Below are 25567 nucleotides of genomic sequence, written 5' to 3' on the forward strand. Positions count from 1 at the left end.
TCAGGGCGTATCTTTCTTCCGAAGGAAGTCTTCTACCAGCTGATCAAACTTCTGTGAGGAAAACTGCTTTAGGACGTGTAAGGGAGTGAGTAAATACTGCTCTGCAAGTCCAGTTGCAAGGTGCTCACTGGAAACAGGTGCAGCTCCTGCTGCTCCCAGCTGTTCCCCACTCAGCTCTTCCTTCTCACCCCTGTGAGAAGTGCAGCATTCTTTTGAGCAGAGAGCTGGCTCACAGTAGTGCTGAGGAACCTTAACATCTGTAAACACTTCAGATTTCTCAGTATTTTTCTCTGGGGAGTCATAAACAACCCCTCGGGGCACAGAACTCCCCAGGGCTCTTTTCCAGAGACTTGTGGGTTTCTGCCCCCTCCTTCGGCTTTGCTGATGTCCAGACTGTTGCACAGACTTTGAGACTCCGAAGTCAGGAAGTACCTGGGGAGCAGAGCTCAGGTATTCCTGAAAGTAAACCTGGCACATGTCGTCCTTCACAATGGGAATGACGGAGCAGGGTTTCAGCCACTTCACAAACTCACGCAGCTCCTCAAAGGACGAGTGATCCGAGTAGGGGACGAGGTGGATGTTGGGGTGGGTGACCTTCACGGGCCTGCCCGTGGGGATGATGGCGATGGTGGGGTGCTGCGCGTTCCAGGTGACCAGCGCGTCCCAGCAGATCTCAGCGACATCCACGGCGCGGATCCAGCCCGTGCCCTCCTCGGCGGTGAACACATCGGGCAGCTCCAGCAGCCGCATCTGCTCCAGGCGCCAGGGGCTCACCACCACCCACGTGCTGAACTCCAGCGCCAGCTCCACCAGCAGCGTCTCCTTGCCCAGGGTGTACACACCTGCCAGGGGAGCGGCAGCTCAGGGACAGGGCAGGGGGACGCAAGCCCTGGCTGGGGCCGTGCTGGCAGGAGGGAGGGCAGCACTCACCGATGACCACGTGGTGCTGCGGGTGGGCACGGATGAGGTGGGCGGCCTGGCGGGTGGCCAGCGCCCGCGAGGGCAGTGCCCGCTGGGGGTGGCAGTGCGTGTTGTCCAGGTACAGGCGGTCGATGTGGCGGCCCCTCAGCGCCGGCTCGCCCTGCATGGCACTCGTGTAGCGGAAATCTCCTGCAAGGACAGGGATGGCAGGACAGGGCCCAGACAGGGTGTGGAGTTTCCCTCATGGAGGATATTTCAAAACCACCTGGTCACAATTCTGTGCCATGTGTTCTGGGATAACCCTGCTTGAGCAAGACGTTGGTGACCCACTGCGGTCCCTTCCAACCTAACCCATTTTGTGACTCTGTGATTGTGGGAACCTGCCCTGTACCTGTGTAGAGGATGGTGCCAAAAGTGCCCTCAAAGAGGAACATAACGGAGCCAGGGCAGTGGTTGGAGTCGATCAGCGTCACCGTCACCTCACCCACGACATGGCTCTGCCCCACCTCCAGCGGCCGGATCCAGCACTTCGGCACCTGCAGAGGCCAAGGTGAGGGCAGGGCAGGCCAGATGACAAGGGTTGGGACAGGCACATGGAGATGCCCAGGCGATGAGGGCAGAGGCGGGCGGGACACACCTACCTGCAGGCGGTGATGCAGGAGGCGGGCGGTGAGCGGGGAGCAGTACAGCGGGCGGCTCCATGTGCTAGACAGCCCCACCGTGTGGTCCGAGTGCATATGGGACAGGAAGAAGAGGCGAGCGCCGGCCGCCTTCCGCAGGCTCCAGAAGTCCACGGCGATGGGGGTCCCGTCCAGCACCGTCCCGCTCATGGTGGGCGAGGACACCGCTCCCCTCAACCCGGTTTTGGCGGGAAGCGCCGCGCACGCGCGGGAGGCGCGGGGCGGGACCGGGCCGCGCGCCAGGGGCGGGGCGGGGCGGCGTGGCGTCACTCGCGCCGGGGTCACGTGGGCGGGGCGGTGGGGCCGGCGGGCGGAGCGCGACCGGGACCTGGACCGGGGCCTGAACCGGGACCTGGACCTGCGCCTAGGACCGGGATTTGGGACCGGGACCGGGTCCTAGGACTCGGAGTGGGACCGGGAGCGGCGCTTAGGAGCGGCACCGGCGCGGCGCCATGCCGTACCTGGGCGGCGAGGAGGCGCAGCGGGAGCTGCGGCGGGCGCTGTCGAACCCGCACGTGCAGGCGGACCCGGCGCGGTACCGCGGCGCCGTGCTGCGCGTGATCCGGTACGGCGGCCGGGCCGGGCCGGGCCGGGCCGGGCGGGGGGCGCGAGGCCGCGCCGAGCCCCGCTGAGCCCCGTGCCCGCCCCGCCGCAGGCTGATGGCGCAGGGCGCCGACGTGTCGGGGCTGTTCCCGGAGATGGTGAAGGCGGGCGCGGTGCCGGACGTGGTGCAGAAGAAGCTGGTGTCGTTCTACGTGCGCGCCCAGGCCCCGCAGCAGCCGCAGCTGGCGCTGCTCGCCGTGAACTCCCTGCGCAAGGACTGCGCGCACCCCAGCCCGGCCGTGCGGGGGCTCGCCCTGCGCACCATGTGCGGCCTCAGGTGCGGCGGGGACCGGGGGGGGTGTCCCCGGGCGCCGTGCCCCGCTGACGGCCGGCTGCCTCCCGCAGGATGCCCGGGATCCAGGAGTACCTGCAGCAGCCCCTGGTGAACGGGCTGCGGGACAAGGCGTCCTACGTGCGCAGGGCGGCCGTGCTGGGCTGTGCCAAGATGGTGAAGATGCAGGGGGACTGCGAAGTGGGTGAGTGGCTGGTGGCCGTGGGGCTGGGGACACGCAGGTGATGTGTTTGTGATGTGCATTCTGCCTTTAGGGCTCTCCTGGGGTCCCTGCGCTGCCCCTGTGTTGTCGTGGCTGCAGGGCAGAAGGAGAGAGAAAGTGGAGGGTAATGAATGAAAGACTGAGAAAATTGCAGTGTGCCAGCAGATCCTGATGGCAGGAACTCTGTGCTTTGCAGATGGTGCTCTGGTGAACGAGCTCTACAGTTTGCTTCGTGACCAGGACCCCATTGTGGTTGTGAACTGCCTGAGGGCCTTGGAAGAGATCTTGAAAAAGGAGGGAGGTGTTGTCATCAACAAACCCATTGCCCATCATCTCCTCAACAGGTTTGCTTTCTTTGGCACTAAGATGGTGCTGGAAGCTTCTCATGTTTTTTATGCAGAGAGGCAGTTCCTGGGGGACATAAGATGTTCCTGCCCTCCCTGACTGGTGCCCCTGTGCCCCTGGCAGGATGCCTGACCTGGACCAGTGGGGGCAGAGCGAGGTGCTCACCTTCCTGCTGCGCTACAAACCCCGCAGCGAGGACGAGCTCTTCGACATCCTCAACCTGCTCGACGGCTACCTCAAGAGCAGCAGCCCCAGCGTGGTGATGGCAGCCACCAAGCTGTTCCTGGTGCTGGCCAGGGAGTACCCAGATGTGCAGGCAGACGTGCTGGTGCGGGTGAAGGGCCCGCTGCTGTCTGCCTGCACCTCGGAGAGCAGGGAGCTCTGCTTCACCGCGCTCTGCCACGTGCGCCAGATCCTCCGCAGCCTGCCCGGCCACTTCAGCAGCCACTACAAAAAGTTCTTCTGCTCCTACTCGGAGCCCCACTACATCAAATGCCAGAAGATGGAGGTGCTGTGTGAGCTGGTGAACGATGAGAACGTGCAGCAGGTGCTGGAGGAGCTGAAGGGTTACTGCACTGACGTGTCGGTGGAGCTGGCGCAGGGAGCGATCTTTGCCATAGGTGAGAGCTGTGCCTTGCCTTGGCTGCAGCCCTGCACCTGTCAGGGGGGCTGTGCTCTGCTGAGGGCTGCCTGGGCAAGCACCAGATCACTGCTCTGCGCTGCAGCAGCACAGGCAGCAGCCTGCCCACGAGTGGTTTGTGTCAGAGTGAAGCACTGATTGTTTCAGGAGTCCTGGCGTTGAGCTGCTTCAGGTTGTGCAGGAAGTCCTTGAATCTCACGTGAGGAGATGCTCTAGAGAAAATGTGTCATTTCATCTTGTTAATGAGCCTTCTAGCATTCAGTGAGGCTGTGCAGGGGGTGGAGGAGCTCTAATACCTGCTTGTCCTTTGAGTTGTGATGGGGGCAGAGTTAAAGTGATAGTTTTGGTTTTGTGAGCTTTAAAAATAGGTGAATTATTACAGCATTCATAAGGAGAAAGTTCGGGATGATAAAATGCCTTTTTTAATGGATTACATTTAAGGAAAGTTCAGAAATCTTCTGAGGCATGCCTCAGAAAAAAGAACATGTCCCTGGTGTGGAGAACAAGATCATTTGGCCACACTTTCAGAAATAGTAGTCAGCAAGGAAAGGAGGGAGACTGTTCCTTTAAAGAGAGTTCATGATGAGTAGCTGGGTTCATGACTCCTGTTTCACTCTGATAGAACGTTGATTTTTATGTCTTTTTGGCATCCTTGCAGCCAATATTGCCAGGACATACACAGAGCAGTGTGTGGGGATTCTGACAGAGCTTCTGGGGCTTCAGCAGGAGCACATCACCTCAGGTAACCACTGCTGCTGGTTTATGCCTTTGCTGGAGCTCATGATCCCAAACTCAAAGGCACTTGGCTTTCAGCTTAATTGGCACTTTCAGGTGGAAGTTTTCCAGGTGGGATGAGGGGTATGAGGTGTGTTCCTTCTGCAGGAGCTGCTCTCTGTGGAAAAGGAGATGGATGTAGCTGTGCTCATGCTTCTTTCTGGCTGCCACCTGCTGACTCAGGGAGTGAGGGGCTCAGCAGAGATGTTTTACTGTCTGTTTGAGAGCCAAGATGATTAATAGATCTTTTAAATCTCTGTGATTTCTGTTCCCCACATAATAGTCTGATTCAGTTGTGCCCAAGCTTCCTTTTTTCTCTTCTGCCCTCAGATCCACCTTCACATCACTCCTGTTCCTGCTGTTCTCTTTTAACTGGTCTTGCTCTCTGATTTGAAAACCACACGCTTGCACTCAGCTGTTGAATTCCATCTCCGGAGCTGTTTTTGTGTCTGAGTGGGCAGCAAAACCTTTCAAGTTTTGACCTAAAGTTCACGAGCCTCATTTTGAATCGGGGTCAGCTTTAATTTGTCATCCTAACCTCGTGTGTCTGAAGCATCATGAGTCAGAGGCTTTTTAAAGGCTGGCAGTGGCCAGAAGAGAGGCTGCTCTCCAGCAGAGGAACAATCTGAAGTCTCAGTGCTCTATTTTAGACCTGGTGCAGCTTTGCTCTGACAAATGCAGTGTCATGGGATGGGGAAGGAGGGTGCCTCAAATCACAGTCTCAGGCAGGGCGCTGACCTTCCTGGCTGAGATTTGCAAAGCCCCTTGAGTGGAGGGGTTTGAAATGATTTTTTCTTTTCCCTAGTGGTTTTTATGACTCTTGGGGGATGCTGATAACTTGTTTTCCTTGCAGCTGTGGTCCGTGCTTTCCGGGACCTGGCCTGGCTGTGTCCCCAGTGCACAGATGCCGTGTGCCAGGCCCTGCCAGGCTGTGAGGACACCATCCAGGACAGCGAGGTGAGAGGGAGGGTGTACAAGGACTGTCCATCTTCCCTTTGCCTTGAGACTGGGGGCAAAAATCAGGAATGCTCAGATTTGTTCTCCCAGCATGCTTATTCCCTGCCGACACGTGGCACACAGCAGCTGTTTGCTGGTGTTCCTGTGGTTCCCTCAGGGCAAACAAGCACTGGTCTGGCTCCTGGGCACCCACGGGGAGAAGATCCCGAACGCTCCCTATGTCTTGGAGGACTTTGTGGAGAACGTGAGGTCGGAGTCGTTCCCGGCGGTGAAGATGGAGCTGCTGACGGCGCTGCTGCGGCTCTTCCTGGCCCGGCCTGCTGAGTGCCAGGACACGCTGGGCAGGCTGCTCTACTTCTGCATTGGTGGGTTCCCCGAGTCCCCACGGCTCCCAGGGACCTGCTCTGGCTGTGTCCCCAGGCTGGGTCAGCGTCCAGGCTGGTTCCAGGTGGTTCCATGCCTTAGGCTGCTGCCTGGCCCCTGGCTGGCCGAGTGTGGAGTCGTGGCATCAGGGTGGAAGGGACCTTAAAGATCATCCAATTCCACCCCCTGTGCTGAGCAGGGACACCTTCCCTGTCCAGCCTGGCCTTCCAGGGATCCAGGGGCAGCCACAGCTTCTCTGGGCACCCTGTGCCACGGCCTGCCCACCCTCACAGGGAAGAATTCCTTCCCAATATTAAATCTAAACCTCTCCTCTTTTAGTTTAAAACCATTCCCCCTTGTCCTTTGGCTGTCTGCCTGTAAGCAGGCTTGCACTGTGTCCCTGAAAGTCTGTTTTTAATAATTTAGTGTATAATTTAGTGTTAGTGCTCAGGGGCAGTGTGGCTGACAGGATTCTCCATGGGTTGCTGTCTGTGTTCCAGAGGAGGAGCAGGACATGGCCGTGCGGGACCGTGGCCTCTTCTACTACCGCCTTCTGCAGGCTGGCGTGGAGGAAGTGAAGAGGGTCCTGTGCAGCCCCAAGTCTGACCCGTCCCTGGGGCTCCTGGGGGACCAGAGCAAGCAGCCTGTCAATGCCTGGGCTCTGGAGTTCAACACTCTGGCCACAGTTTATGGCAGAGAGCGCTGGGCGCTCGCCACCGCCCAGCAGCCTGTGGAACCCTCCTACTCCTGCTCTCCTGCTGCTGGCTCCAGGAACAGAGACACAGGTGAACAAACCTGCCTCACCTTCCTCTGGGAGCCATTCTTCCCTTGCCAGCAGATCACAGAATCCCAGAATGGTTTGGGTTGGGGAGAGCTTTGAAATTCCTCTCGTTCCACCCCTTCCCATGGGCAGGGATCTTTCACTGTCCCAGGTGCTCCCAGCCCTGTCCAGCCTGGCCTTGGGCACTGCCAGGGATCCAGGGGCAGCCACAGCTGCTCTGGGCAGCCAAGATGTTCTTCCATGGGTTAGTTTGGAGGAAGGTCAGAGTGCTTTGGGAATTTGGTGTGCAGTGTGTGGCTGGTCACTCGCTAGCCCAGGAAGTGCTGCTCCATCAGATGGGCTCTGTGGAGCTGGGAGCTGCATCTCACAAGTGTTTGTGCTTTCATTTCAGAATCCCTGGTTTCTGAAGGGGATAAGGAAGTCCTGGAGGTTCATCCTGATGCTCCAGTGTCTGAAGGGAATAAAGAACTCCTCAGGGCTCATCCTGATGCAGGCAGCCTAAGCTTGATTCCTGATGTTTCCCTGGGTGCAGAACAGTTTGAGAAGACCTGGCTGAGCCTGGACACGAGCTGCCAGCTCAGTCTGCCCTGGTGTGGGCCTGTCCATGCAGACAGCATCCAGACAGCCCTTCGTGTGGTGCACATCCAGACCATTGCCATGAGCAGAGCTGGAGCCCAGCCCTGGAAAGCTTATCTGAGTGCCCAGGATGACTCAGGCTGCCTCTTCCTCACAGAGCTCCTGCTTCAGGCAGCAGATTCAGAGCTGCAGGTCTCAGTGAAGCAAAATGAAGCCAAGCCAGAGGCACTGCAGTCCTTCATCTCAGCCTTGAGGACAGTCCTGGAGGCAGTGGCTGGACTGGAGTCTTGACTGGTGCCTGCTCCCAGCAGGATGCATGCTCAGAGCACAGGAAAAGTTGATTTCTCTGGCTCCTTTTGCCATAGCCAGTGCTGGTTTGGTAGTTGTAAGCTGCAGAGTTTGCAGTTCACCTGGAAAGCCTGGGTGGTGTGGGGGAAGCTGCAGCTGGGGAGCAGGACAGGGTAAAGGGGCTGCCCTCCCCTCTCTGCTGTGAGTCACAGGACTGGTGGCATCCGTGGTGGCTGTCATGAGGCACAAACACCACTGATGGAACCAGGGCTGAGCAGAATCCAGGGCTGTGTTTTGGAGAGGTTTTTTCCTGAGAATTATAAATAATTTTTAAAAAAACCAAACACCAGAGGCACAAGGATTCTGGCACTTCTCTCACATTAAGAGGAGCAGTGCAGTGAGAAGACAAAATCTTGGCTCCCTTTAGATTTGTTTTAATTTGCTGTCTGATTTCAGTAGTAGCTGTGCTTGGGGGTGAGCAGAGCTCTGCTGTGCCAGAGGAGGGCAGGCAGGGGACATCCTGCTCACTGGAACCAGCATGTTCCAAGAGACAGACGTGGGTTTTTGATTGAAATGTGTTACTGAGGTGAAAATTGCCCTCTCTGAAGTTCCCCCAGCTCCTTGATTGAGGGTGAGGTACACAGTGAGATTGATCTAACACCACTTTAGGGTACTCTGTGAGGCGCACAAGCTTCTTTTAACCCTCTTCTGCCCGATTTCTTGTAATTTTTGGTTCCTTTGAAGGACTTGATTGTACCCTCAAATGGCACTGTGCCTTCCATGCACTTCACTGAAACCCTGTCACTGTTGAACACACTTCTGCCTTTCCTAATAAAAATGTGAATCATTCTTGGCTGATTTCTGGAGTTTCTTGTTCCTTCAACCCTCAGGACTGTGGATGGAGTGATCTGTGGATCGGGGCAGCTCTGTGCCCAACAGGGCATTTCTCTCTGACCCTCCTTGCAGTGAAGCTTTAAGGAGCAACTGGGCAATAATTAATCTCGGTCTCAAATGCCAAAAAACTGCAAAGGGTGAGCCTGCAGGTGGACTCAAAGGCAGAGCACCAGTCAGCTGTAGCAGTTGACAGTTCCCACAGCTGTGTTGTGTTCCTGCCCTCAGGGAGAGCTGATGTGGGAAACAGACTAAAACTTCCATCCCTGGAAAGTGTCCAAGGCCAGCTTGGATGGGGTTTGGAGCAACCTGGGATAGTGGAAGGTGTCCATGCCCATTGAAACGAGCTTTAAGGTCCCTTCCAGCCCAAACCATTCTGGGATTCTACGTTAAAAGCATGGAGGGGAACCGTGGATTTTCCGTTCTGTTTTATGGACTCTCCCAACCACGCTCCAGGTTTGAAGCCTTCCTGGGATGTCAATGCTCCACAGTTGCCCCCTGTGCTCACCCCTGGGTACCCCTGGCAGGGATGGCTGAAGGAATTGGGGTGGCGGTGGTGTCCATCATGTCCCTCCCCTTGTCCTGGGTGCTGCCCACCCCGTGCCAAGTGGGGCTGGTTTGAGCAGAGGGTGCCAGGGCCCCGTGCTGTGCCTTGTGTTGTTTGACCAGGATTATCTGCCACGCACTAATTTCCTCTGGGGCTGTGATGAAGTCAGAAAACCACAGGCAGCTCTCCCCGGCGGCGCCTTCCGCTGCGGATCACTTGACATGTCCCGTCCCAGGAGGGCCAGGCCAGGCACGCTGCGGCACCATGGACCAGAGGGAGATCCTGCTCCAGAACCTGGAAAGGGCCCAGGGCAAGAAGCTCAACAAAGGAGAGTTTGCAGAGGAGTTTTTGGTGAGTTCTCTCAGGGCTTGGCTCGGTGTTTCAGCTCGTGTCGGAGGGAATCGCTCGGTCACCTCCTAAACCTGGCACAGTGAGATTTTCTAGGAGTTTTATAGCAGACACCCAGAAGTTAACTGGGCTAAGAGGAGTGTAAAGACGTGATAGAAATTTAGTCATCTGCATTTGAACTCTTTGCTTTTTAAACTAATCACCCGAGTGCTTCCTGTTTTCTGCTTGGTGAATGCACTTGTTGGGACATGGTTTCACTTTGCCGGGTAACAGAACTGGGGGGACAGGGAGGAATATGGAGCCTCTGGCCCTGGTGACGCAACTGGGGATACAGGGAGGAACATGGAGCCTCTGCCCTTTCTCCCCATTGCATTGTTAGACCCGTGGCACACGAGTTCCTGCCAGGCATCTCTGGTTTCGCCTTGCCTTAGCTTGTCCTTGTTCCTATAGAGCACAGGTTGCCCAAGGGAGCTGTGGCTGCCCCATCCCTGGAAGTGTCCAAGGCCAGGGTGGAAAGGGCTTGGAACAACCTGGGAGAGCAGCAGGTGTCCCTGCCCATGGCAGGGGGTGGAATGAGATGAGCTTTAAGGTCCCTTCCAACCCAAACCATTCTGGGATCTGTGTGCTCTGCGTCCAGCAATGCTCCTGGCCCCTCCTGGAAGCTGCTTTCTTGTTCCCTCAAGGCAAAAGCTGGACAAAATGCTGATGGCTCCCACCTCCCCCTGTGTCCTGCATTGCCCTGAATCTGTGAGCTCTCTGATATATTTTTGGTTTGGGTGCCAGGGCTGAGGCTCAGATGCCAATGCACCCTCTCATGGCTAAAGCTGGTGGCTGGAGGTGGCCCTTGGTGTATCAGCTGGAGGCTCTGACAGGCTGCCTGGGCTGCTCTGACAGGCAGTGACATTGCCCAGCTCTCACAGATGCAGAGAAGGGCAAAACTGTGAGATCTGAGACGTGTCAAGCACTAGACTGACCCTGGCAGTGGGCTCTGGGTTACTGAGGGGTCTCCACAAGCTCCAGCCCTGCTCTGTCATGCCAGGAAAATCTGGCCCTTCAAACACTTGGGGAAAGCTGAGTGCTTGGTTTCCAGGTGTCTGGGGTGGAGGGAAGTGATTAATCTGAGCCTGCAGTGACAGTCTGTTGTTCCATGGAACAAAGTGCTGTCACTGCCGGCTGAGTTTCCCCTCTCTCTGCCCGGTGTCTGTGTGTGTGAGGCTGTGGGCTCTGAGCCTGCTGCTCAGGCTGGCTCCAGCAGCCTGATGTATTCATTTCTGATCAAAATGGCAGGTGGAAATGGTCAAGGCTGCATTTCCTGGTTTATGGGATAAGATCTCAAAGACACCTGATTTGTGGCTGCTTTTGCAAGGCAGTGGCCTCAGCAGGCCACCATGCTGGCTTATTTCCAAACATGACAGATATATCCATGCCATTCCTGCACCCCAATTCCTGCCCTCTCCTTGTGGGACCAAGCATTTTTATGTGCGAATTCTGGTGATGTTACTATAAATGATAGGGTTTCATTAGGATCTCCTTTTTCTGTTTGTGCAGTCTCACAGCTGGGCACTGCTGGGCACTGGTAACAAATAGTGTGTGTTATTTAGGAGCTGGTGGCAGTGAAATAAAATTCCGTGCTTTACCAGGAGAAAGATGCTTTAACTCCCTCTGAGTGCTGCAGCTTTATCCTTCAATTGAAAGAGATGAGAGGTTTGCAGGCCTGAGAGTCTGTCCCAGGACTCCTTGTCTTTGACCAGTCCATGGAGCCACTCTGTTGCAGCTTCCTGTGCTCCCTTTGTGACTTGAGCATCACTGCTTCCAGCTACAGATGGGAGCATCTCTACCAAAGCGAGAAAAATCAATAGATTTACCTGTCTTTTCTGGCATCATTTGATGAAGGTGCTTTGACATTGCCACTCCTCTGATCTGGGTGCCATTTGAGCGGCTCCCCTGGGCCTCTCTCACTTGTGAGATGCTTTTGTCACTTCACAAGCCGACGTGTGGGCACTGCCTCAGCACACACTTTCCACCCTTCACAAGGCTCTCAGAAGGTTCTGTCTCTATTCTTGCTCTGAGCAAAGCCACTCAGGGAAGAATTGATGGTGGTAGCAAACGTGACCCCTGGAGACCTTCATGCGCTCTCTAGTAGGGAGCTGGCTGCAGCACGTCTGCTGTAATTTGTTCCACTCTTTTATCACAGAAGCTGAAGAGACAGTCAACAAAGTACAGGTCGGATAAAATCTACCCCACAGCAGCGTCTGAGCAGCCAGAGAATGTCAAGAAGAACAGATACAAGGACATCTTACCTTGTAGGTTGGAAATGGCACATGTTCCTACTCAGCCTTGTGTTTTTCTTGCTTTTCTTGTTCTCATTCTCTGGTGCCTGCCTGCACAGCTGTTGTATGTGAGCATCTCACTGCTGTCTGTTGGCTTTGAGTCCTGCTCCTCAGATTTAGGGCTTTGGCTGCTGCAGCGCCTGCTCTGGAGGACTTTGGCACAAGTCAACACTGTCAGGCACATGGTGGGATTTTGGGGATGATCTGTGCAGGGATGGGAGTTGGATTCGATGATCCTTGTGGGTCCTTTCCAAATTCAGGATATTCTGTGATATTTCTACAGACAGAAGAACTTCTATTCCTGAGGAAACACATCCTCCAGTGATAATCCCTGCAAGTTTCTGGTTAGCACTGTAGCCACTTGCATCCAAAGGCCTCTGGACAGTGATGTTTCCACAATGTGCAAAGCAGACAGCAGGCAAACCCTGCTGAGGCTTCCCTTGGTGCAGTGGTCTCCAAAGGACTCTGTCCCAGCATCAGAGCAGACTGTCTCTTTTGACCATTCCAGCTCGGAAAAGAAAGTAAATCACAGAATCATTAAGGTTGGAAAAGACCTCCAGGATCAGGTCCAGCTTTCAGACCTTTGTATCTGACCCCACAGACCTGGTGTGAGCCTGGAGTGCTGTTGGGTGGTTTTGGGCTTGGCTTGCTGCACGGTCAGAGGGGATCAGCATTTCATGGGGCGGTGGCAGCACCTGCAGCTCTCCCCTAAAACCTCCCCCACTCTCCAAAAGGATCTTGCCCATCCCCTGTGCGTGTAGGCAGCAGGGCTGAGGGAGGTGTGGGGGGACATCAGCTGCTTGCACAGCCTTGCACCCACCCTGCATGGGCTCTCTGATGTGGTGCTGCCCCCAAGGGCTCAGTGACCTTGAAGAGCAGACACTGACTGCTTCCCCTGCTTTTGCAGTTGACCACAGCAGAGTGGAGCTGTCCCTGATTACGTCAGACACAGATTCTCATTACATCAATGCCAACTTCATCAAGGTTTGCCTCTTTTGTGGTGTTTTGTTGTCCTGCAAAGGTGTTGGTGGTGCCACCTGGGTGGGTTGTGCCAGGAGGAGCAGGTTGGGGGCTCTGCAGTAGTTTCTGGGCTGTACTCAAGGATAACTGAGGGAAGAAGATGAGTGAGCCCTCCAGAAAGCCCCTGGGCAGCACAGAGGCCACAGGGCAAGGGACACACTCATGCCGGGGGTGGAACACTTTGTGGTTCTCAGCCCCAACTTCCTCGTCGCCTTTGCTGCCTTTGGTGGGTGACAGTGGTGCAAAACTGCCTGTGGCCAGAGTCACCTGGGCTGAAACCAGTGCAGAGGCAGGAAACCTTGCAGGGCTGCACGGCTGGGACCCGCTGCTGCTGGGGCGAGCAGCAGGGCAGATCAGTGCGGCACAGGGCTCCTTGTGCAGCTCCACCACTCCTGGGGCTGTCCTGGGCCTGCAACCCTTCTCTGACTGACAGGTGGATGGATGGATGGATGGATGGATGGATGGATGGATAGATAGATAGATAGATAGATAGATAGATAGATAGATAGATAGATAGATAGATAGATAGATAGATAGATAGATAGATAGTTCCCTTCATTCTCCATGATGGTGACCGATGGCCCAGGGCTCTGTGTGACCTGACTGCAGAAGATTCCCGACAGGATCACAGTTCATTCTTTGGCCATCAGCAACAGAGCTGTGGCCACATCACCTCCAAGCTCCCAGAGGTGCTGTTAGAGCTGGTGCTGGTTCTGGGAGCAGATCTCAGCTCAATCTCAGCTCCCCAGCTTGGCCCTGCCTTTGGTTTGCATACCAGTGCTTGAGTTAATCTATGTACCCAAAATTCAACTCTGTGAAAGTCCTTCTAAATCCTTAATGGGCTTGCTGGTAGAAGTAAATTCAGAGAGAGGAATGACTTTATTTCTGCTGGTGAACTATGCACAGATGTGTCCATGTCTGGTTTGAATGTTCCAGGGTGTCTATGGGCCAAGAGCATACATTGCAACCCAGGGTCCTCTCCCCACTACTGTCACTGACTTTTGGAGGATGATTTGGGAGTATGAAGTCCTGGTAAGGTGCAGATTTATATTTAGATATAAAGCTTATATGTCCTTTTTTTTTAAAGAAAAGTTGCCTTTCCAGTCAGAAGTCCTTTGTTGGGACTCAGGGGAAGGCAGCCCACAGAGTTTCCTTATCACTGATAAGTACCCACAAGAGATGAGTTTAATTTTGCTGCCTGGATAAGAAACTCATGTTCAGCCTTTTCTAATGACCCTTCTTCCTGCAGGTCGTGGTCATGGCTTGTATGGAGTTTGAAATGGGGAAGGTGAGTAGCCTGTCACAGATGGCCCTGAGTGCCAGGGCAGGGTGAGAGGTGCAGATTTTTTATTAAATCCCAGAGTGACAGCAAGTTTCTGTTTGATATAAGCTGATTTTTGGGTGTCCAGCTGCAAATGGTCCCTGGGAGATGTCCCTGCCCATGGCAGAGGGTGGAAGGAGATCTTTAAGGTCCCTTCCAACCAAACCAGTCTCTGATCCCATGAAATTCTTCAGCCATTTCCAGCAGCGTAGGGAATCTCTCTGGAAAGGGAAATCCCACAGTGGCAGCTCCAAGGAAGGGGAGGCTGGAGCTGGACAGCAGCAAGAGCTGAGCCTCTTCCCAGAGTGAATTTTGTCCTGAAAATCGCAAAAGGGCCAGTGGGGAATAACCAAACACATGTGCTTGTCCCAACAGAAGAAATGTGAGCGGTACTGGGCGGAGGTGGACGGGTCCCCCCTGCAATGTGGCCCTTTCTCCATCACCTGTGTGAGTGCAGCCACCCCAGCAGCCTGTCCCACCTCAGGGAACCACAGAAAATCTGACTCTGACTGCTTCTTCTGCAGGAGGCTGAGGAGAGGAGGAATGAGTATGTGATTAGAACTTTAAAGGTGACCCTGAATGAGGTAAGGAGGAAAGGTCAAGGCAGAAAGTGTACCTGGGCTGGCTTTGTTATATAAATAATATATTAAAATATGGTACATTCTGTGCAGAAAATTTTACATTGGTCAGGCTGCCGAATTAGATTTGACAGCAGTCGAGGGAACAAAGGAAGTAAAAAATTCATTAACTCAGACTTCAGTTTCTGAAGCTGTTTGTCAGTCATGGCAAATCAGGCTCTGGGCGAGTGGGGCCAAGGATGTCATAAAACAGCTCCTGCAGCAAAACCAACTGCAAACTGCTGCTCTGCCCTTTGCCTGCTGCTGCAGATGGCAGCTGGGGATGGAGCAGAAATCCAGCTCCCCTTGCTGTGCCTGCCAGTGCTTTTCTCCTGCAGGCAGCCCGCACCATCTTCCACTTCCACTACAAGAACTGGCCAGACCACCACGTGCCCTCGTCCATCGAGCCCATCCTGGAGCTCGTCAGGGACATTCGCTGCTACCAGCCCGATGACAGGGTCCCTGTCTGCATCCACTGCAGGTGGGTGAGCTGGCTGCCAGCAGGGAGGGGCTGCTGGCCCCCAGAGCCCCTTGCTCCACGTCCCGGGGGTCACAGGGACAAGCCCATAGCCAAGCTCCTCTTGTAGGGAGCCCTAAGGCAAAGGGGGACAGCCAGCACGGCCAGGGGGCAGGGAAGGAGGGAGCAGCAGGCCAGCAATAGAATCACAAAACCATGGAATTGTTTACGTTGGGAAAGTCCCTTAAGATGCTCGAGTCCAATAATTGGCCCAGCACTGTCAAGGCCGCCACTAAACCATGTCCTCAAGTGCCACATCTACACATCTGTTCAATGGTGACTTTACCACTGCCCTGGGCAGCCTGTGCCAGTGCCTGATAATGCTTTTGGTGGAGAAATTTTCCCTAATATGCAATCTAAACCTCCCCTGAGGCAACCTGAGGCCATTTCCTCTTGTCCTGTCCCTTGTTAGTTGGGAGAAGAGACCAACACCCAGCTGGCTGCACCCTCCTGTCAGGGAGTGAGACTGTCTGGGTCACAGACCACCGCCACTGGCCATGCCCACGTGTGGCTGGTGACCACAGGAGGAGATGAGCTGTTCTCAGGGCATGAGCTCTGCCTCCCAACCCTGTGCAGCAGAGCCCTGCGTGGGCTGAAGCTGCAGCATCCTGCGGGTCTGCAGGATGTGTGTGGGACAGCAGGGTCCCAGGTGGCTGTGAGTGCTCTCCAAACATCCCTGTGAGAAGCACAGCGTGCCCAGGCCGTGCCCTGTGCCCAGGCCGTGCCCTGTGCCCAGGCTGTGCCCTGTGCTGTCATTGCAGTGCTGGCTGCGGCAGAACCGGCGTCATCTGCGCCATCGACTACACCCAGAAGCTGCTGAAGGATGGGGTGAGTGCCAGCCCCCCGTGCCCCCATGGCCCCTGCACCCCTCTGTCCCTCCCCAGCCTTCTCTGTGCCCTCCAGCCCCTCTGACTGTGCTCAGGGGGATTTCAGGGGGATGGGAGCTCCCCATGGAGAGCGGCAGTGGCCCCAGTGCCGATTGCCCACCCCCAGTTTGTGCCACCCCTCTCTCTTCAGGCACTGACAGCATCACCCCAGTGGGGCAGAAATCCCCCCTCCACTGCTCCCTCTGGCCAGGCCCTCAGCTCACAGCCCGTGGTCCTGTGCTGACCTTCACTCTTCAATGCATCTTTACTGTTTGCCTCTCCCCACTCACCCATCAGATATTCAGTGTTTCCAAGCCAGCCCCTTGCTTTACTCTGACTCTCCAGTAATGGTACAGGCAGCGATCCCCAGCCTCAGGGCAGGTGCTCAGAGGAGAACCTGCTCTGTTCCACAGCTCCCTGGACCCATCCAGCTGGGAAACCGGTGTCATGTCCTTCCTGCTGCCCACAGCTGTTATAAAAAGGGTATTTTCTGTGGAGTGTGAGACAGGAGGGAGGAGAATGATTTCTAATAAATAAAATAGCACTTTAAGCAGGTTCTTTGTTAAAAATTATTGCAGTAGCAGGCCTGGATTTCAGGCAGTGCTCTGAACTGCATCATGACTTGGAAGTTTCATGGAATTAGACCTGTCTGTAAATTTTTATCAGAGAAATCATAGAAATGATTGAAAGATTTGGGTTGGAAGATCTTAAAAATCCTTTCTTTCCAGTCCCTCCTGTCCAGCCTGGCCTTGGACACTTCCAGGGATCAAGGGGCAGCCACAGCTTCTCTGGGCTTCCTGTGACAGGGCCTGCCCACCCTCACAGGGAAGAATTCCTTCCCAATTTTAAATCTAAATATCTCCTTTTTTAGTTTAAAACCATTTTGTCTTTTCCCTTTCCCACCAGATTGTTCCAGTGAACTTCAGCGTTTTCAACCTGATCCAGGAGATGCGCACACAGAGACCCTGCATAGTGCAGACCAAGGTGTGTTTGTCACCACTGCTCCATGCTGGCCCTTCACCTTTCCCCACAGCAGGGAAACCCAGAGCAGTGGAGCTGCTGGGAGCCGGGGTGTGGAGACGTTGTGCAAAGTCCCTTTTCCGAGCAGAACAATGACTTGGCAGAAGTTGATTTGGTAGCTGAGCGTTTCCCTGTGGACAGCTGGGCCAGCGCTCGCACTGGGATTTATCAAATGCTTACACTGTGAAACCAGGGACTGTCCAGGCAATAAAGTGGGAACTTTCCTCAGCTGCAACAGACTGAAGAGGAAGCTCAATGCAGAACAGCGCTGTTCGCACACCCAAAATCCCCCAGATGCCTCAGTGTGAGCCCTGTGAGAGCTGTGGCTTCTGCCTCTTCTCAAAACTCACACCCTGCCGACGGACAGGAAAGGCACCTTCTCTCAGGGTGATGCTTGCTTGGGAAGAGGTGGCCATTCACAGGTCCCACCAGTGCTGTCTGTCACAGTTTCTGTCTGTCTGTCTGGAATGCAGGAGCAGTATGAGCTGGTTTACGATGCCGTGATTGAGCTCTTCAGGAGGCAGATTCAAGCACTCGATGCCCAGAAAGATTCTGCTGCTTCACAGGTAAAAGTCACAGGACAAACACGCTGCCTCTTGCAGCCTGGGCTCTCCAGCTCTAACCTCATTTCCTGCTGCAGATCTGGGGTGAATTCCCATATTTTCTACTCCCCTTGATACCCAAACTAAGTCTCTTTTGATGTTAACCCATGAGAATCCAGCTCTTCCCCTGAATGTGCAATGCTTGTCACAAACAAGACCTAGATTTTCTTCAGTCTCAAAACAATTTTCTATTTTCTATATATTTTTATGATTGTTTAATGTCATGAGTGAATAGAACAGCACGAATTTTCTACAGGACTGGCTGATTTCCATGGGGAAATGCCAGTGAAACTTGAGGGATTTTCAGACCAGGTTGGGAAGGTCCAGGTTGGGAAGTTTGGGATCACAAGGCAGTGAGGCTGGAAGTGTTACCTCATGTTTGCTAGAGAGGGAATCAGCACTACAGCCTGTCTGTGGGCGGGCATAGGGGGAAATATCTTGTAAAAAAACATGGCAAAGTCTCACAAATCTGTTACACCTCTGAGGAAAAGAAATGTGGTCTTGGTGTGAAGTTGCACGTTAACAGGAATAGCCAAAACCTCTCTGGTTGAGGTTTTCTTTGCTCTTGCTGTTCTGTGACTGCTGACATGAGCCTCGCTGCATCAAATCCAGGAAAGTAAATGCATCACAGCAAAGCCTGGAAGGTCACAGTGAGCTCATTTTGTCAGAAACTTTTATCTCAAAAATTGGGAAGGGGATCCTGCCATGGGACTCATGCCTCAGTTTTGCCATAGGATTTGCAGTTCGTTCCAAGCCAGAGCTGAGTGAGAAAAGAACCCTAAAAAGCCTTTTTGGACTGGTTAAGGACAGTCTGTGAGCAAAGGTCACACAGGGCTGACACAAAATGAATGCAGAGGACTTTTCAAGTCAGGATGTGGTTTTGTAGCTGTTGCCCAAACCTCTCGCTCCCTTAAACCTCCCTGTCCTCTGAGGACACTGTGCAGAGCAGGGGGATGGCCATGAGCTGGTGTCATGCACAAAATCAGCACCCAGCTTGCCCAGTGTGGGCTCCTGAAGGCAAAGTGTCTGCACAGGCTGCCTGCCAGCTGTTTGGCACAGCTGGATGGTTGTGGGGCTCGCTCTACTCTCATTTCAGAAAGGTGCTGGCAGAGTTGCTCTGCAGAAAGTTCTGCCTGCAGTTTTCAGCTCCACCTTGGTGTCATTTCCCAAGTGCTTTAGTAATTAGAAGTATTTGGCAAAATCCCAGCTCCTGAAGCAGCACGTTTGTGTTCTTTACATTCTGCCTCCTCACTCCTGTTTGCAAACATTTCCTTTTCCCCAGGAAGGAGCAGGGCATCCTGTAGCCAAGCCAGTCCTGACTCCAGTGGAAGACATTTATGGCCTGAGTTCCCTCACCTGGTAAGCCCCAGCACAAGTATCCCTGGCTGGTATTTGCAGTCACCCACACAATTTCAGAGAGAGGAACTTCTTGGTGTGTGCTCTGGAACACTTTACCCGCTTTGACTCTCTCGTTTGCTCCTAACATAATTCATGGAATCATAAAGGTTGGAAAAGTCTTCTGAGACCACCAAGCACAACCATTAACTGCCAGGTCCAACACTAAGCCGTGTCCCCAAGTGCCACATCTACATGTTTGATGAGCACTTCCATGGATGGTGTTCCCACCACTTCCCTGGGCAGCCTGTTGCAATGCCTCATCACCCCCTCAGTGATGAAACTTTTCCTAATTTCCTACTAATTCCTGCTCTTCTCACTGATGTGTCTCAGCCTCTTCCCTGTGTGCCATTTTCAGTCCCCTTCTTCTGCCCTGGGCTTTGTGTCACTCACTGCCTCACATATGAACTGAAAACAGTATAAAACAGTATATAGAAGTCTCATGAACGTGGAGGCTGGCATGGGATTCCCCCACACTGGTCCCATCTTCCATCTGCACATTCCACCCCAGTGCCCCTTGCTGCAGGAGTTGCAATCCTGAGGATGCAGCAGCTTCCCAATGCCAGCAGCTTCCAGGGGTGGTGGGATCTCTCTGTGGGGATGTTTGGGATTTCAGCATCTGCTTTCTGTAAATAATTTTGCCTTTTTGTTCAGTTTGCTGACATCAAGGGGCCTCCTCTGTTCGCCATTTAATGGTGTTGAAATGGAGAATGGAGCACAGCCTTGCTCAAGGCTGGGCTCTGAATTTCTGAGGGAATTGCTCCTGGCAGCAGTGCTGTGGGCTCTGTTAGTGGGCTAACACTTTCTGAGCCCTCCCTGGCTCTGACTCCACACTTTATTGTGCTTTTCCTGCAGCTCAGAGCCAGAGGAGCAGACCCCAGACCAACACCTCCCTCCACAGCAGATTGGGCACCAACATCTCCCTCCGGTGGCACAGAGCAAAATGTCCCTGCCCTCGCTGTGTGCCCCAGGGGCACAGCCCCGCTCTGCCAGGGAGGTGCCCCCCATCAGACAGGCCATCTCCTTCGGGGCTCTGAACTTCTCCAGCTGCACCAAGGCAGCTGCTGGCGAGCCCTGGGGTGCTGGGGGCGCCCCTCAGAAACGCTGCAGCTGGGAGCTGGAGCTGCAGCTGCCCCCAAAGGGAGCAGGCAGGAGGGCACCTGGTGCCAGAGCACCTCTGGCATGGACTGTATCGACCCCTCTAGGCCTGGGGCAGCGGGGAGAGGGCTGGGAATGGGATGCAGGGGATGCCAAGCCTGTTTGGAGTCCCCAGTGGCCAAAAGGTCACTCGAGCTTCCAGGATGGATTTTCCCCTGTGGACCTGAACCCCTCCAGACGAGCAGCAGATGCCCCCTCAGGCCACAGGAAGCAGGGGCAATGCCCTCACCCTTCCCTGTGCTCAGCAGAAGACCCCTACTTCTCATCACTATCTCCAGAGGACCCTGTGTCCCCCGTGTTTCCCTTTCTGGGGGGGCAGGATGAGCTCCTCCCTTCGTGCTCTGCCAGTGCCCCCCTACAGCCCACCACAGCCAGCTCCCCATCACCCCACCACGCTCCCCCGGACCAGGAGAGGACCTGCTCCTCGGGTAAGTGCTACTGGGACAAGGGGACACATGGGACCAGGTTGCTCTGGACTGGGGCGTGCTGGAGGGAGTGGTTGGTGTGGTCATCTGGTGTCCAGGCAGGGCTGTAGCTTCTCCTCAGGACTGGGCTCTCATGGGAGCTGAGGGAGCAACTGGTTTCATCCTCACACTCTTCATCCTGCCTGAATCTTTCCCACAAACATTCTTAGAGCAGTGTAATTTTGGGGTTTGCGTTACACAGCTGCTCTGAACCACTGTGTCACCTCACAACAGCTCTCACAGGGAGGCAGGGGTGGTGCTGACCAATTCTTAACACCAAGGTACTCCAAAAAGCATTCAGAAAGCTCCCAGAAATGGTTTTCTCTAAGGATCTAGTTTTCAGGTCTTTGCTGCAGAGTGTCACCTGGGGGACACTGAAATCTCACCAAGATTGAGAGATCCAGGACTTCAGGGGCCCTGAGCAACCTGGGTGACACCCCTGCCCATGATGGGGGTGTTGGATCTAAATGGTTTTAATGATTTTCCCTTCCAATCCAACCCATTCCATGATTCCATGATTCATCACAAGAGTTTTGCCCAGATCTGTAGCATTACATCCACCACGTGTCATATGAGGAAGGTGGAATTATTCCTTGTTCTGGTTAGTCCTGGTTCAATCAGACATTTCCTACTGCCCACAGCTTTGGCACTTGCTCCACTTTGTCCTGCCCAGACGTCTCAGTGTCACAAAGACGTGCTCGTTATCCTGGTGTTCTTGGGGACTCCTGGGAGGTGCAGCCCAAGCCAAGCAGCAGCAGAACCAACCACCAGCTGCATGCCTGGCTCTGTGCTGGGTTATGCTCATTTTCCTTGTGCAGTTGGTGCTGGGAGTTATTTGGATGTTTAACCACAGTTCAGAGGTGTTTAACCTCAATCTCTGGTGCGTGGCAGGGCAGGAGCAGCCCCCTCCCCTACACAGCTCTGTGGTCCTCCCATGTCCTGCCATGCCAGTAACCAGTCTGTGTCTCTCCAATCAGCCCCCCTGCCACAGCCTGATGATGATGATGATGATGATGATGATGATGATGATGATGATGATGATGATGATGATGATGATGCTCCACCCCTGCCCCAGCGCACCCCCGAGTCCTTCATTGTGGCCAGTGAGGCAGGTGAGTGATTAACAGCATTAAATGTGGGGCTGAGCAGCACTGGGGGCTCACCCAGCCCCGGGGTGGTTCTGTAGCATCTGGCAGTGCCTGGGATGAGGAATGATCTCTCTGGTGTTCAACTGCTTCCAGGGCAATTTCCTCAGGCCACTCCAGATTTCCAGATTCCAGACAGAAATCCAAATATTGGAACCTCCTGGGAGTGGAGTGGTGAGTCTCACTCAGAGGGGTTTCATGACCCTGTGAGACTGAGACCATGTAAGGTACAAGTGGCTTTTTACCTCTTTCCTGGCACTATTCCTATGCCAAACTCCTTCTGTGAGAAAGACTCTAGATTTTGGCACTTTGTACTTGCCATAAACTATTTCATAGAATCACAGAATCATGGAATAGTTTGGGTTGGAAGGGAATCTTAAGAAAATCCCATTCCACCCCCTGGCCATGGGCAGGGACACCTTCCACGAGAACAGGAAGGTGTCCCTGAGAACACCTTCCTGTCCAGCCTGGCTTTGAACACTTCCAGGGATTTCAGGGCTCAGGATTCGAAAGAAGATGGGGTCTCAGTCCAGCCCCTTCTTATCAATGTCTAATTTACTCCAAACATTATTTTTTGGGATTCTAAAACCAGTACAAGGTAATAGACATATTGTCCCTCCTTTAGAGAAGGATAATGAGCACATGACATTAGTTTTCTGCTGAGCTTCACCAGCCCTGTGGAACCAACAGGAGCTGAACAAAATTTAGGCATCTGTTGATGATCCCATAGCTGAGTGACAGCTCTGTGAAGTGGAAGAATGAGGCACAAGTCTGTCTTCCTCTACACAAGTGTGGAGGTGTGTGTGGGAGGGTGTTTGCACATCACATCCTTTCCTCATCTTCTCTAGCTTCCTTGTGTGCAAGAAAACAACATTTGGATGTGGGAATTTTAAATACCTGCCTTGTGTTTTGTTTCCAGAGTGTGAAGCTTTGGAGCCCACGAACAGGTATAAGTTTAACACTGGGATAATCTTTGGAATTAAGACCTGCTTTTTTCCTGAAACTGCTTTATTTAGCAACTGTGTTTAGGATCTGTGCTCAGTGCAACGGAAATTGTTGCTAAATAGTTCTGCATCCAAATAGTTCTAACCAGAACTAAACAGTTCTGCAAACAAGTGAACTGGTAGTTTTATATTTCCTAATCAGCTCCTGCCTCATCCTGTTCATGAGGATGCCCCTTGCAGCCTCCTCTTTGTCTGCATGTTGCTTGTTTCCTTTGAGACAACAGAGATAAGCTGGTTGCTTCTAACACATGTAAATATATATATATATATATATATATATATATAAAATTTTAAAGCTAGGTAACCAACTCTTTTATCTTTGCTTTACAGAGACAGCCCAGGATGGCTCCAATTCTCCTCCTCCGCTCCCTGAAAGAACCCCGGAGTCGTTTGTTCTCGCTGAGGCAGCAAGTGAGTGCTGAGCTCTTTTCTCAGGATCTGACTGATGTTTTACACTCACACCTGAACCTCGAGGTTTCTGAGAGCGTGGCCCACTTGTTCAAAGCATTACCAGGTAGTGCTTCAGCACTTCCCTGCAGGAGAGTTCAGCAAATACAACGAAAATAAACACAAGTAGGGAACCTGCAGAAAATTTCTAGAACTGCTGCATTAGAGGAGATGAAAAGCAGCAACAAAGCACTTGGAAAAAAGCAGGAGGATTTGTGAATGACCACTGAAAATGTACATATTATGTATGTTCCCAGGTCTCCAGCCTGCTGCAAGAAATTCCTCGGGTCCTGCAGGTTTGGAGAACAAGGGCTCAGGAACATCCTCCAAAGAACTCATTAAATGCTTCAGGAGGAGCAAGGTAAAAGAAACAAAAGGTGGGGGAAAAAGGGAGAGAGAAGAGCTCTGGCACAGTTGGTGCTGCTCTCTCACTGGTCACTGGGGGAACAGGGCTTGCTTCAAGGGTGCTTGTGTTCAGGGCAAGAAAACAAGAATAATAAAAATATTCTGGTGTGGAACTGCAAACACCCACCCTGTCTGCACTGGGAACGGGGTAACCCAGCTTTGGCATTCCATCCACTTGGGGTTCCAGCTCCCCTGGGAAAAAGCTGCTCCAGTGGGGTCTGAGCCTGCCCTACAAGGACAGAACCATGGCCAGCCCCCTCTTGCTGCTGTTCATTCTCCCCGTGAGATTGTACTTTGGGATGTAAGGGTGGAACAGAAAAGCACTGGAGGAAAACAGCAAGGAAAATACAAACTGGAGGCATTTGGGATGACAAAAAGCCAAAGAGAGTGGCACAAAGTTTGTTTTTTATGAAATGTGTACTTGTGCAATTTTATGAAGTGCGATACTTGTTTTTATGAAATGTGATACTTGTACATTTACCAGTGAATTCCCACAGTAGCTAATCTATTTATATATGTACATTTATCAGTGTTTTTATACATGTGCATTACCAGCAAATTCCCTTTACCACACTAGCTGATCCGTTGCTTCACACATTTTTTTCTGATTAGCTTTTTTCCATTTTGTTTTTTTTTACAGAGCTTGAAAATATTGAAAAATGTGAGAAAAAGTAAGTTTTCAGGCTAATATCTTTGCAATGGCTTTAAGCAAGTATTTAAATGTGTGGGACCAGTGACCAGCTGCTCCAGTCTCATTTTTTATTTCTAGGCATCTGCAGTCCATCTTCACTGACAAAATCATCAGAACCTGCCCCAACAAACTCTCCGAGGTCTTTCCTTAACTTTGGTATGTTTTGCTCTTCATATTTTGGTAGGAAGAACCTGGTTCTTGGAAGTTTAAATGCCAGGCAGAACACTTACAAACTACAAATATTTCAAATAATGCTCATTGGGTTTTACACTTTTCGTTTTTACACATTTACAACTTTATTTGTAACTACAAGATGTTGCTTTTCTGTCATGTCTTAACCCTTGGGAAAGATCTGCAATTGCAAGTATTTTCAATTCCTGTGTTATTTTAAGGGATTACATAATCAGCATCTGTAACATACAGAATTTGTTGCATTAAAAAACACATAATTTCTTCCTAGGCTTTGCAAATCGATTTTCAAAACCTAAAGGACCAAGAAATCCACCCCCAGCATGGAATATTTAGATGTATTTTACAGACTTGGCGCTGCAGATTTGTGAAGTCATCCTGAAATACTTGGAATGCCCATCCCAGTGAAGCTTCCACCAAAATAAACACATCCAAAGCTGTTACACGGTATTGGCAGCTCAGGCACTACTTGCACATTCACTGAATTTAAAACTGGAGCTTTAAAGTCAAGAATGTAAAAGTACCAGCAGCTTTCAGTTAATTCGCAGTGGGATGGAAGGCAAACCTTGGAACACAAGTTTTATCCTAAGGAGAGGACATATTTTTGTCGTGGTTTGGAATGTAATCACTTCAAAAGGATGGATTTGAGCACAAACTGATGATGGGACCCAGTGAAGGCTCTGGGATGAACTGGAAAGCCAATGGAGCAGAGAGAGGTGATCAAGACCCTCTCTCACGTTTGTAGGTCTACTGCAATCAAAGACGCTGAAATGTTTACATTACTTCGACTACGAGGGAATTAGCACCACAAATTTTAGAAATAATATATATATATATATTGGGGTTTTTCCCCATCTGAGCAAATCAGAGCATTTGTCTGGATTTTGGGGCAATAAGACTTAAGATGGTGATTGATCCCATGGAAACTAAATTGGTGTAACCGCACAAGTGGCTGACCCAGCTGTTCTTCTATCTGGGAAAAAAAAATCCCAAAATACCATGACAGCAAGGAAAATATTATTGTATTTTAAACCAATGCTGTTTTCAAGGATTTGTGATTCCCCAGCGCAGAATTTCTGGTGGGAACAGGGAAGATGAGATTTCTTGCCAGATTCCTCAAAAGATTCCACTGATCAATGGGGAGGGATAAAGATGCTGAACATTGCTT

The 25567-nt window shown here is 52.6% G+C and overlaps 3 protein-coding genes across 3 annotated transcripts; 2 read left to right on the forward strand and 1 right to left on the reverse strand.

Annotated features, from left to right (window-relative positions):
• DCLRE1B (DNA cross-link repair 1B) lies at positions 1-1751 on the reverse strand. Its single transcript, XM_066565132.1, has 4 exons — positions 1563-1751; positions 1313-1457; positions 931-1110; positions 1-842 (listed from the first exon to the last, which is right to left on the reverse strand). The coding sequence occupies exons 1-4, from the start codon at positions 1749-1751 to the stop codon at positions 1-3; spliced, it is 1356 nt and encodes a 451-aa protein (XP_066421229.1).
• Positions 1752-1929: 178 nt separating this feature from the next.
• Positions 1930-8280, forward strand: AP4B1 (adaptor related protein complex 4 subunit beta 1). Its single transcript, XM_066565131.1, has 10 exons — positions 1930-2166; positions 2257-2481; positions 2550-2680; positions 2895-3042; positions 3167-3663; positions 4342-4425; positions 5311-5414; positions 5572-5779; positions 6278-6562; positions 6950-8280. The coding sequence occupies exons 1-10, from the start codon at positions 2054-2056 to the stop codon at positions 7423-7425; spliced, it is 2271 nt and encodes a 756-aa protein (XP_066421228.1). The 5' UTR covers positions 1930-2053; the 3' UTR covers positions 7426-8280.
• Positions 8281-9124: 844 nt separating this feature from the next.
• PTPN22 (protein tyrosine phosphatase non-receptor type 22) lies at positions 9125-25193 on the forward strand. Its single transcript, XM_066565045.1, has 21 exons — positions 9125-9211; positions 11403-11511; positions 12446-12522; positions 13495-13590; positions 13808-13846; positions 14255-14326; positions 14404-14463; positions 14835-14977; positions 15775-15841; positions 16786-16863; positions 17373-17465; positions 18784-18860; positions 19752-20482; positions 21496-21630; positions 21760-21890; positions 22583-22610; positions 22998-23078; positions 23372-23475; positions 24160-24190; positions 24289-24366; positions 24671-25193. Exons 1-21 carry the CDS (start codon positions 9125-9127, stop codon positions 24733-24735), a joined length of 2382 nt encoding a protein of 793 aa, XP_066421142.1. The 3' UTR covers positions 24736-25193.
• Positions 25194-25567: the final 374 nt, after the last annotated feature.

Source organism: Molothrus aeneus, chromosome 24, assembly GCF_037042795.1.
Source record: "Molothrus aeneus isolate 106 chromosome 24, BPBGC_Maene_1.0, whole genome shotgun sequence".
NCBI classification, from domain to species: domain Eukaryota; kingdom Metazoa; phylum Chordata; class Aves; order Passeriformes; family Icteridae; genus Molothrus; species Molothrus aeneus.

What these genes read in the sequence shown, in the direction of transcription:
- DCLRE1B (XM_066565132.1), bottom strand. Translation starts at nt 1,751, where the DNA reads ATGAGCGGGACGGTGCTGGACGGGACCCCCATCGCCGTGGACTTCTGG. An exon ending in TCCTGCATCACCGCCTGCAG is followed by an intron (nt 1,458 to 1,562) that starts GTAGGTGTGTCC and finishes TGGCCTCTGCAG; the next exon opens with GTGCCGAAGTGCTGGATCCG. An exon ending in TGGCACCATCCTCTACACAG is followed by an intron (nt 1,111 to 1,312) that starts GTACAGGGCAGG and finishes CTGTCCTTGCAG; the next exon opens with GAGATTTCCGCTACACGAGT.
- AP4B1 (XM_066565131.1), top strand. Translation starts at nt 2,054, where the DNA reads ATGCCGTACCTGGGCGGCGAGGAGGCGCAGCGGGAGCTGCGGCGGGCG. An exon ending in GGGAGCGATCTTTGCCATAG is followed by an intron (nt 3,664 to 4,341) that starts GTGAGAGCTGTG and finishes GCATCCTTGCAG; the next exon opens with CCAATATTGCCAGGACATAC. An exon ending in CTCCAGGAACAGAGACACAG is followed by an intron (nt 6,563 to 6,949) that starts GTGAACAAACCT and finishes CTTTCATTTCAG; the next exon opens with AATCCCTGGTTTCTGAAGGG.
- PTPN22 (XM_066565045.1), top strand. Translation starts at nt 9,125, where the DNA reads ATGGACCAGAGGGAGATCCTGCTCCAGAACCTGGAAAGGGCCCAGGGC. An exon ending in AGTTTGCAGAGGAGTTTTTG is followed by an intron (nt 9,212 to 11,402) that starts GTGAGTTCTCTC and finishes CTTTTATCACAG; the next exon opens with AAGCTGAAGAGACAGTCAAC. An exon ending in TCAATGCCAACTTCATCAAG is followed by an intron (nt 12,523 to 13,494) that starts GTTTGCCTCTTT and finishes TGAATGTTCCAG; the next exon opens with GGTGTCTATGGGCCAAGAGC.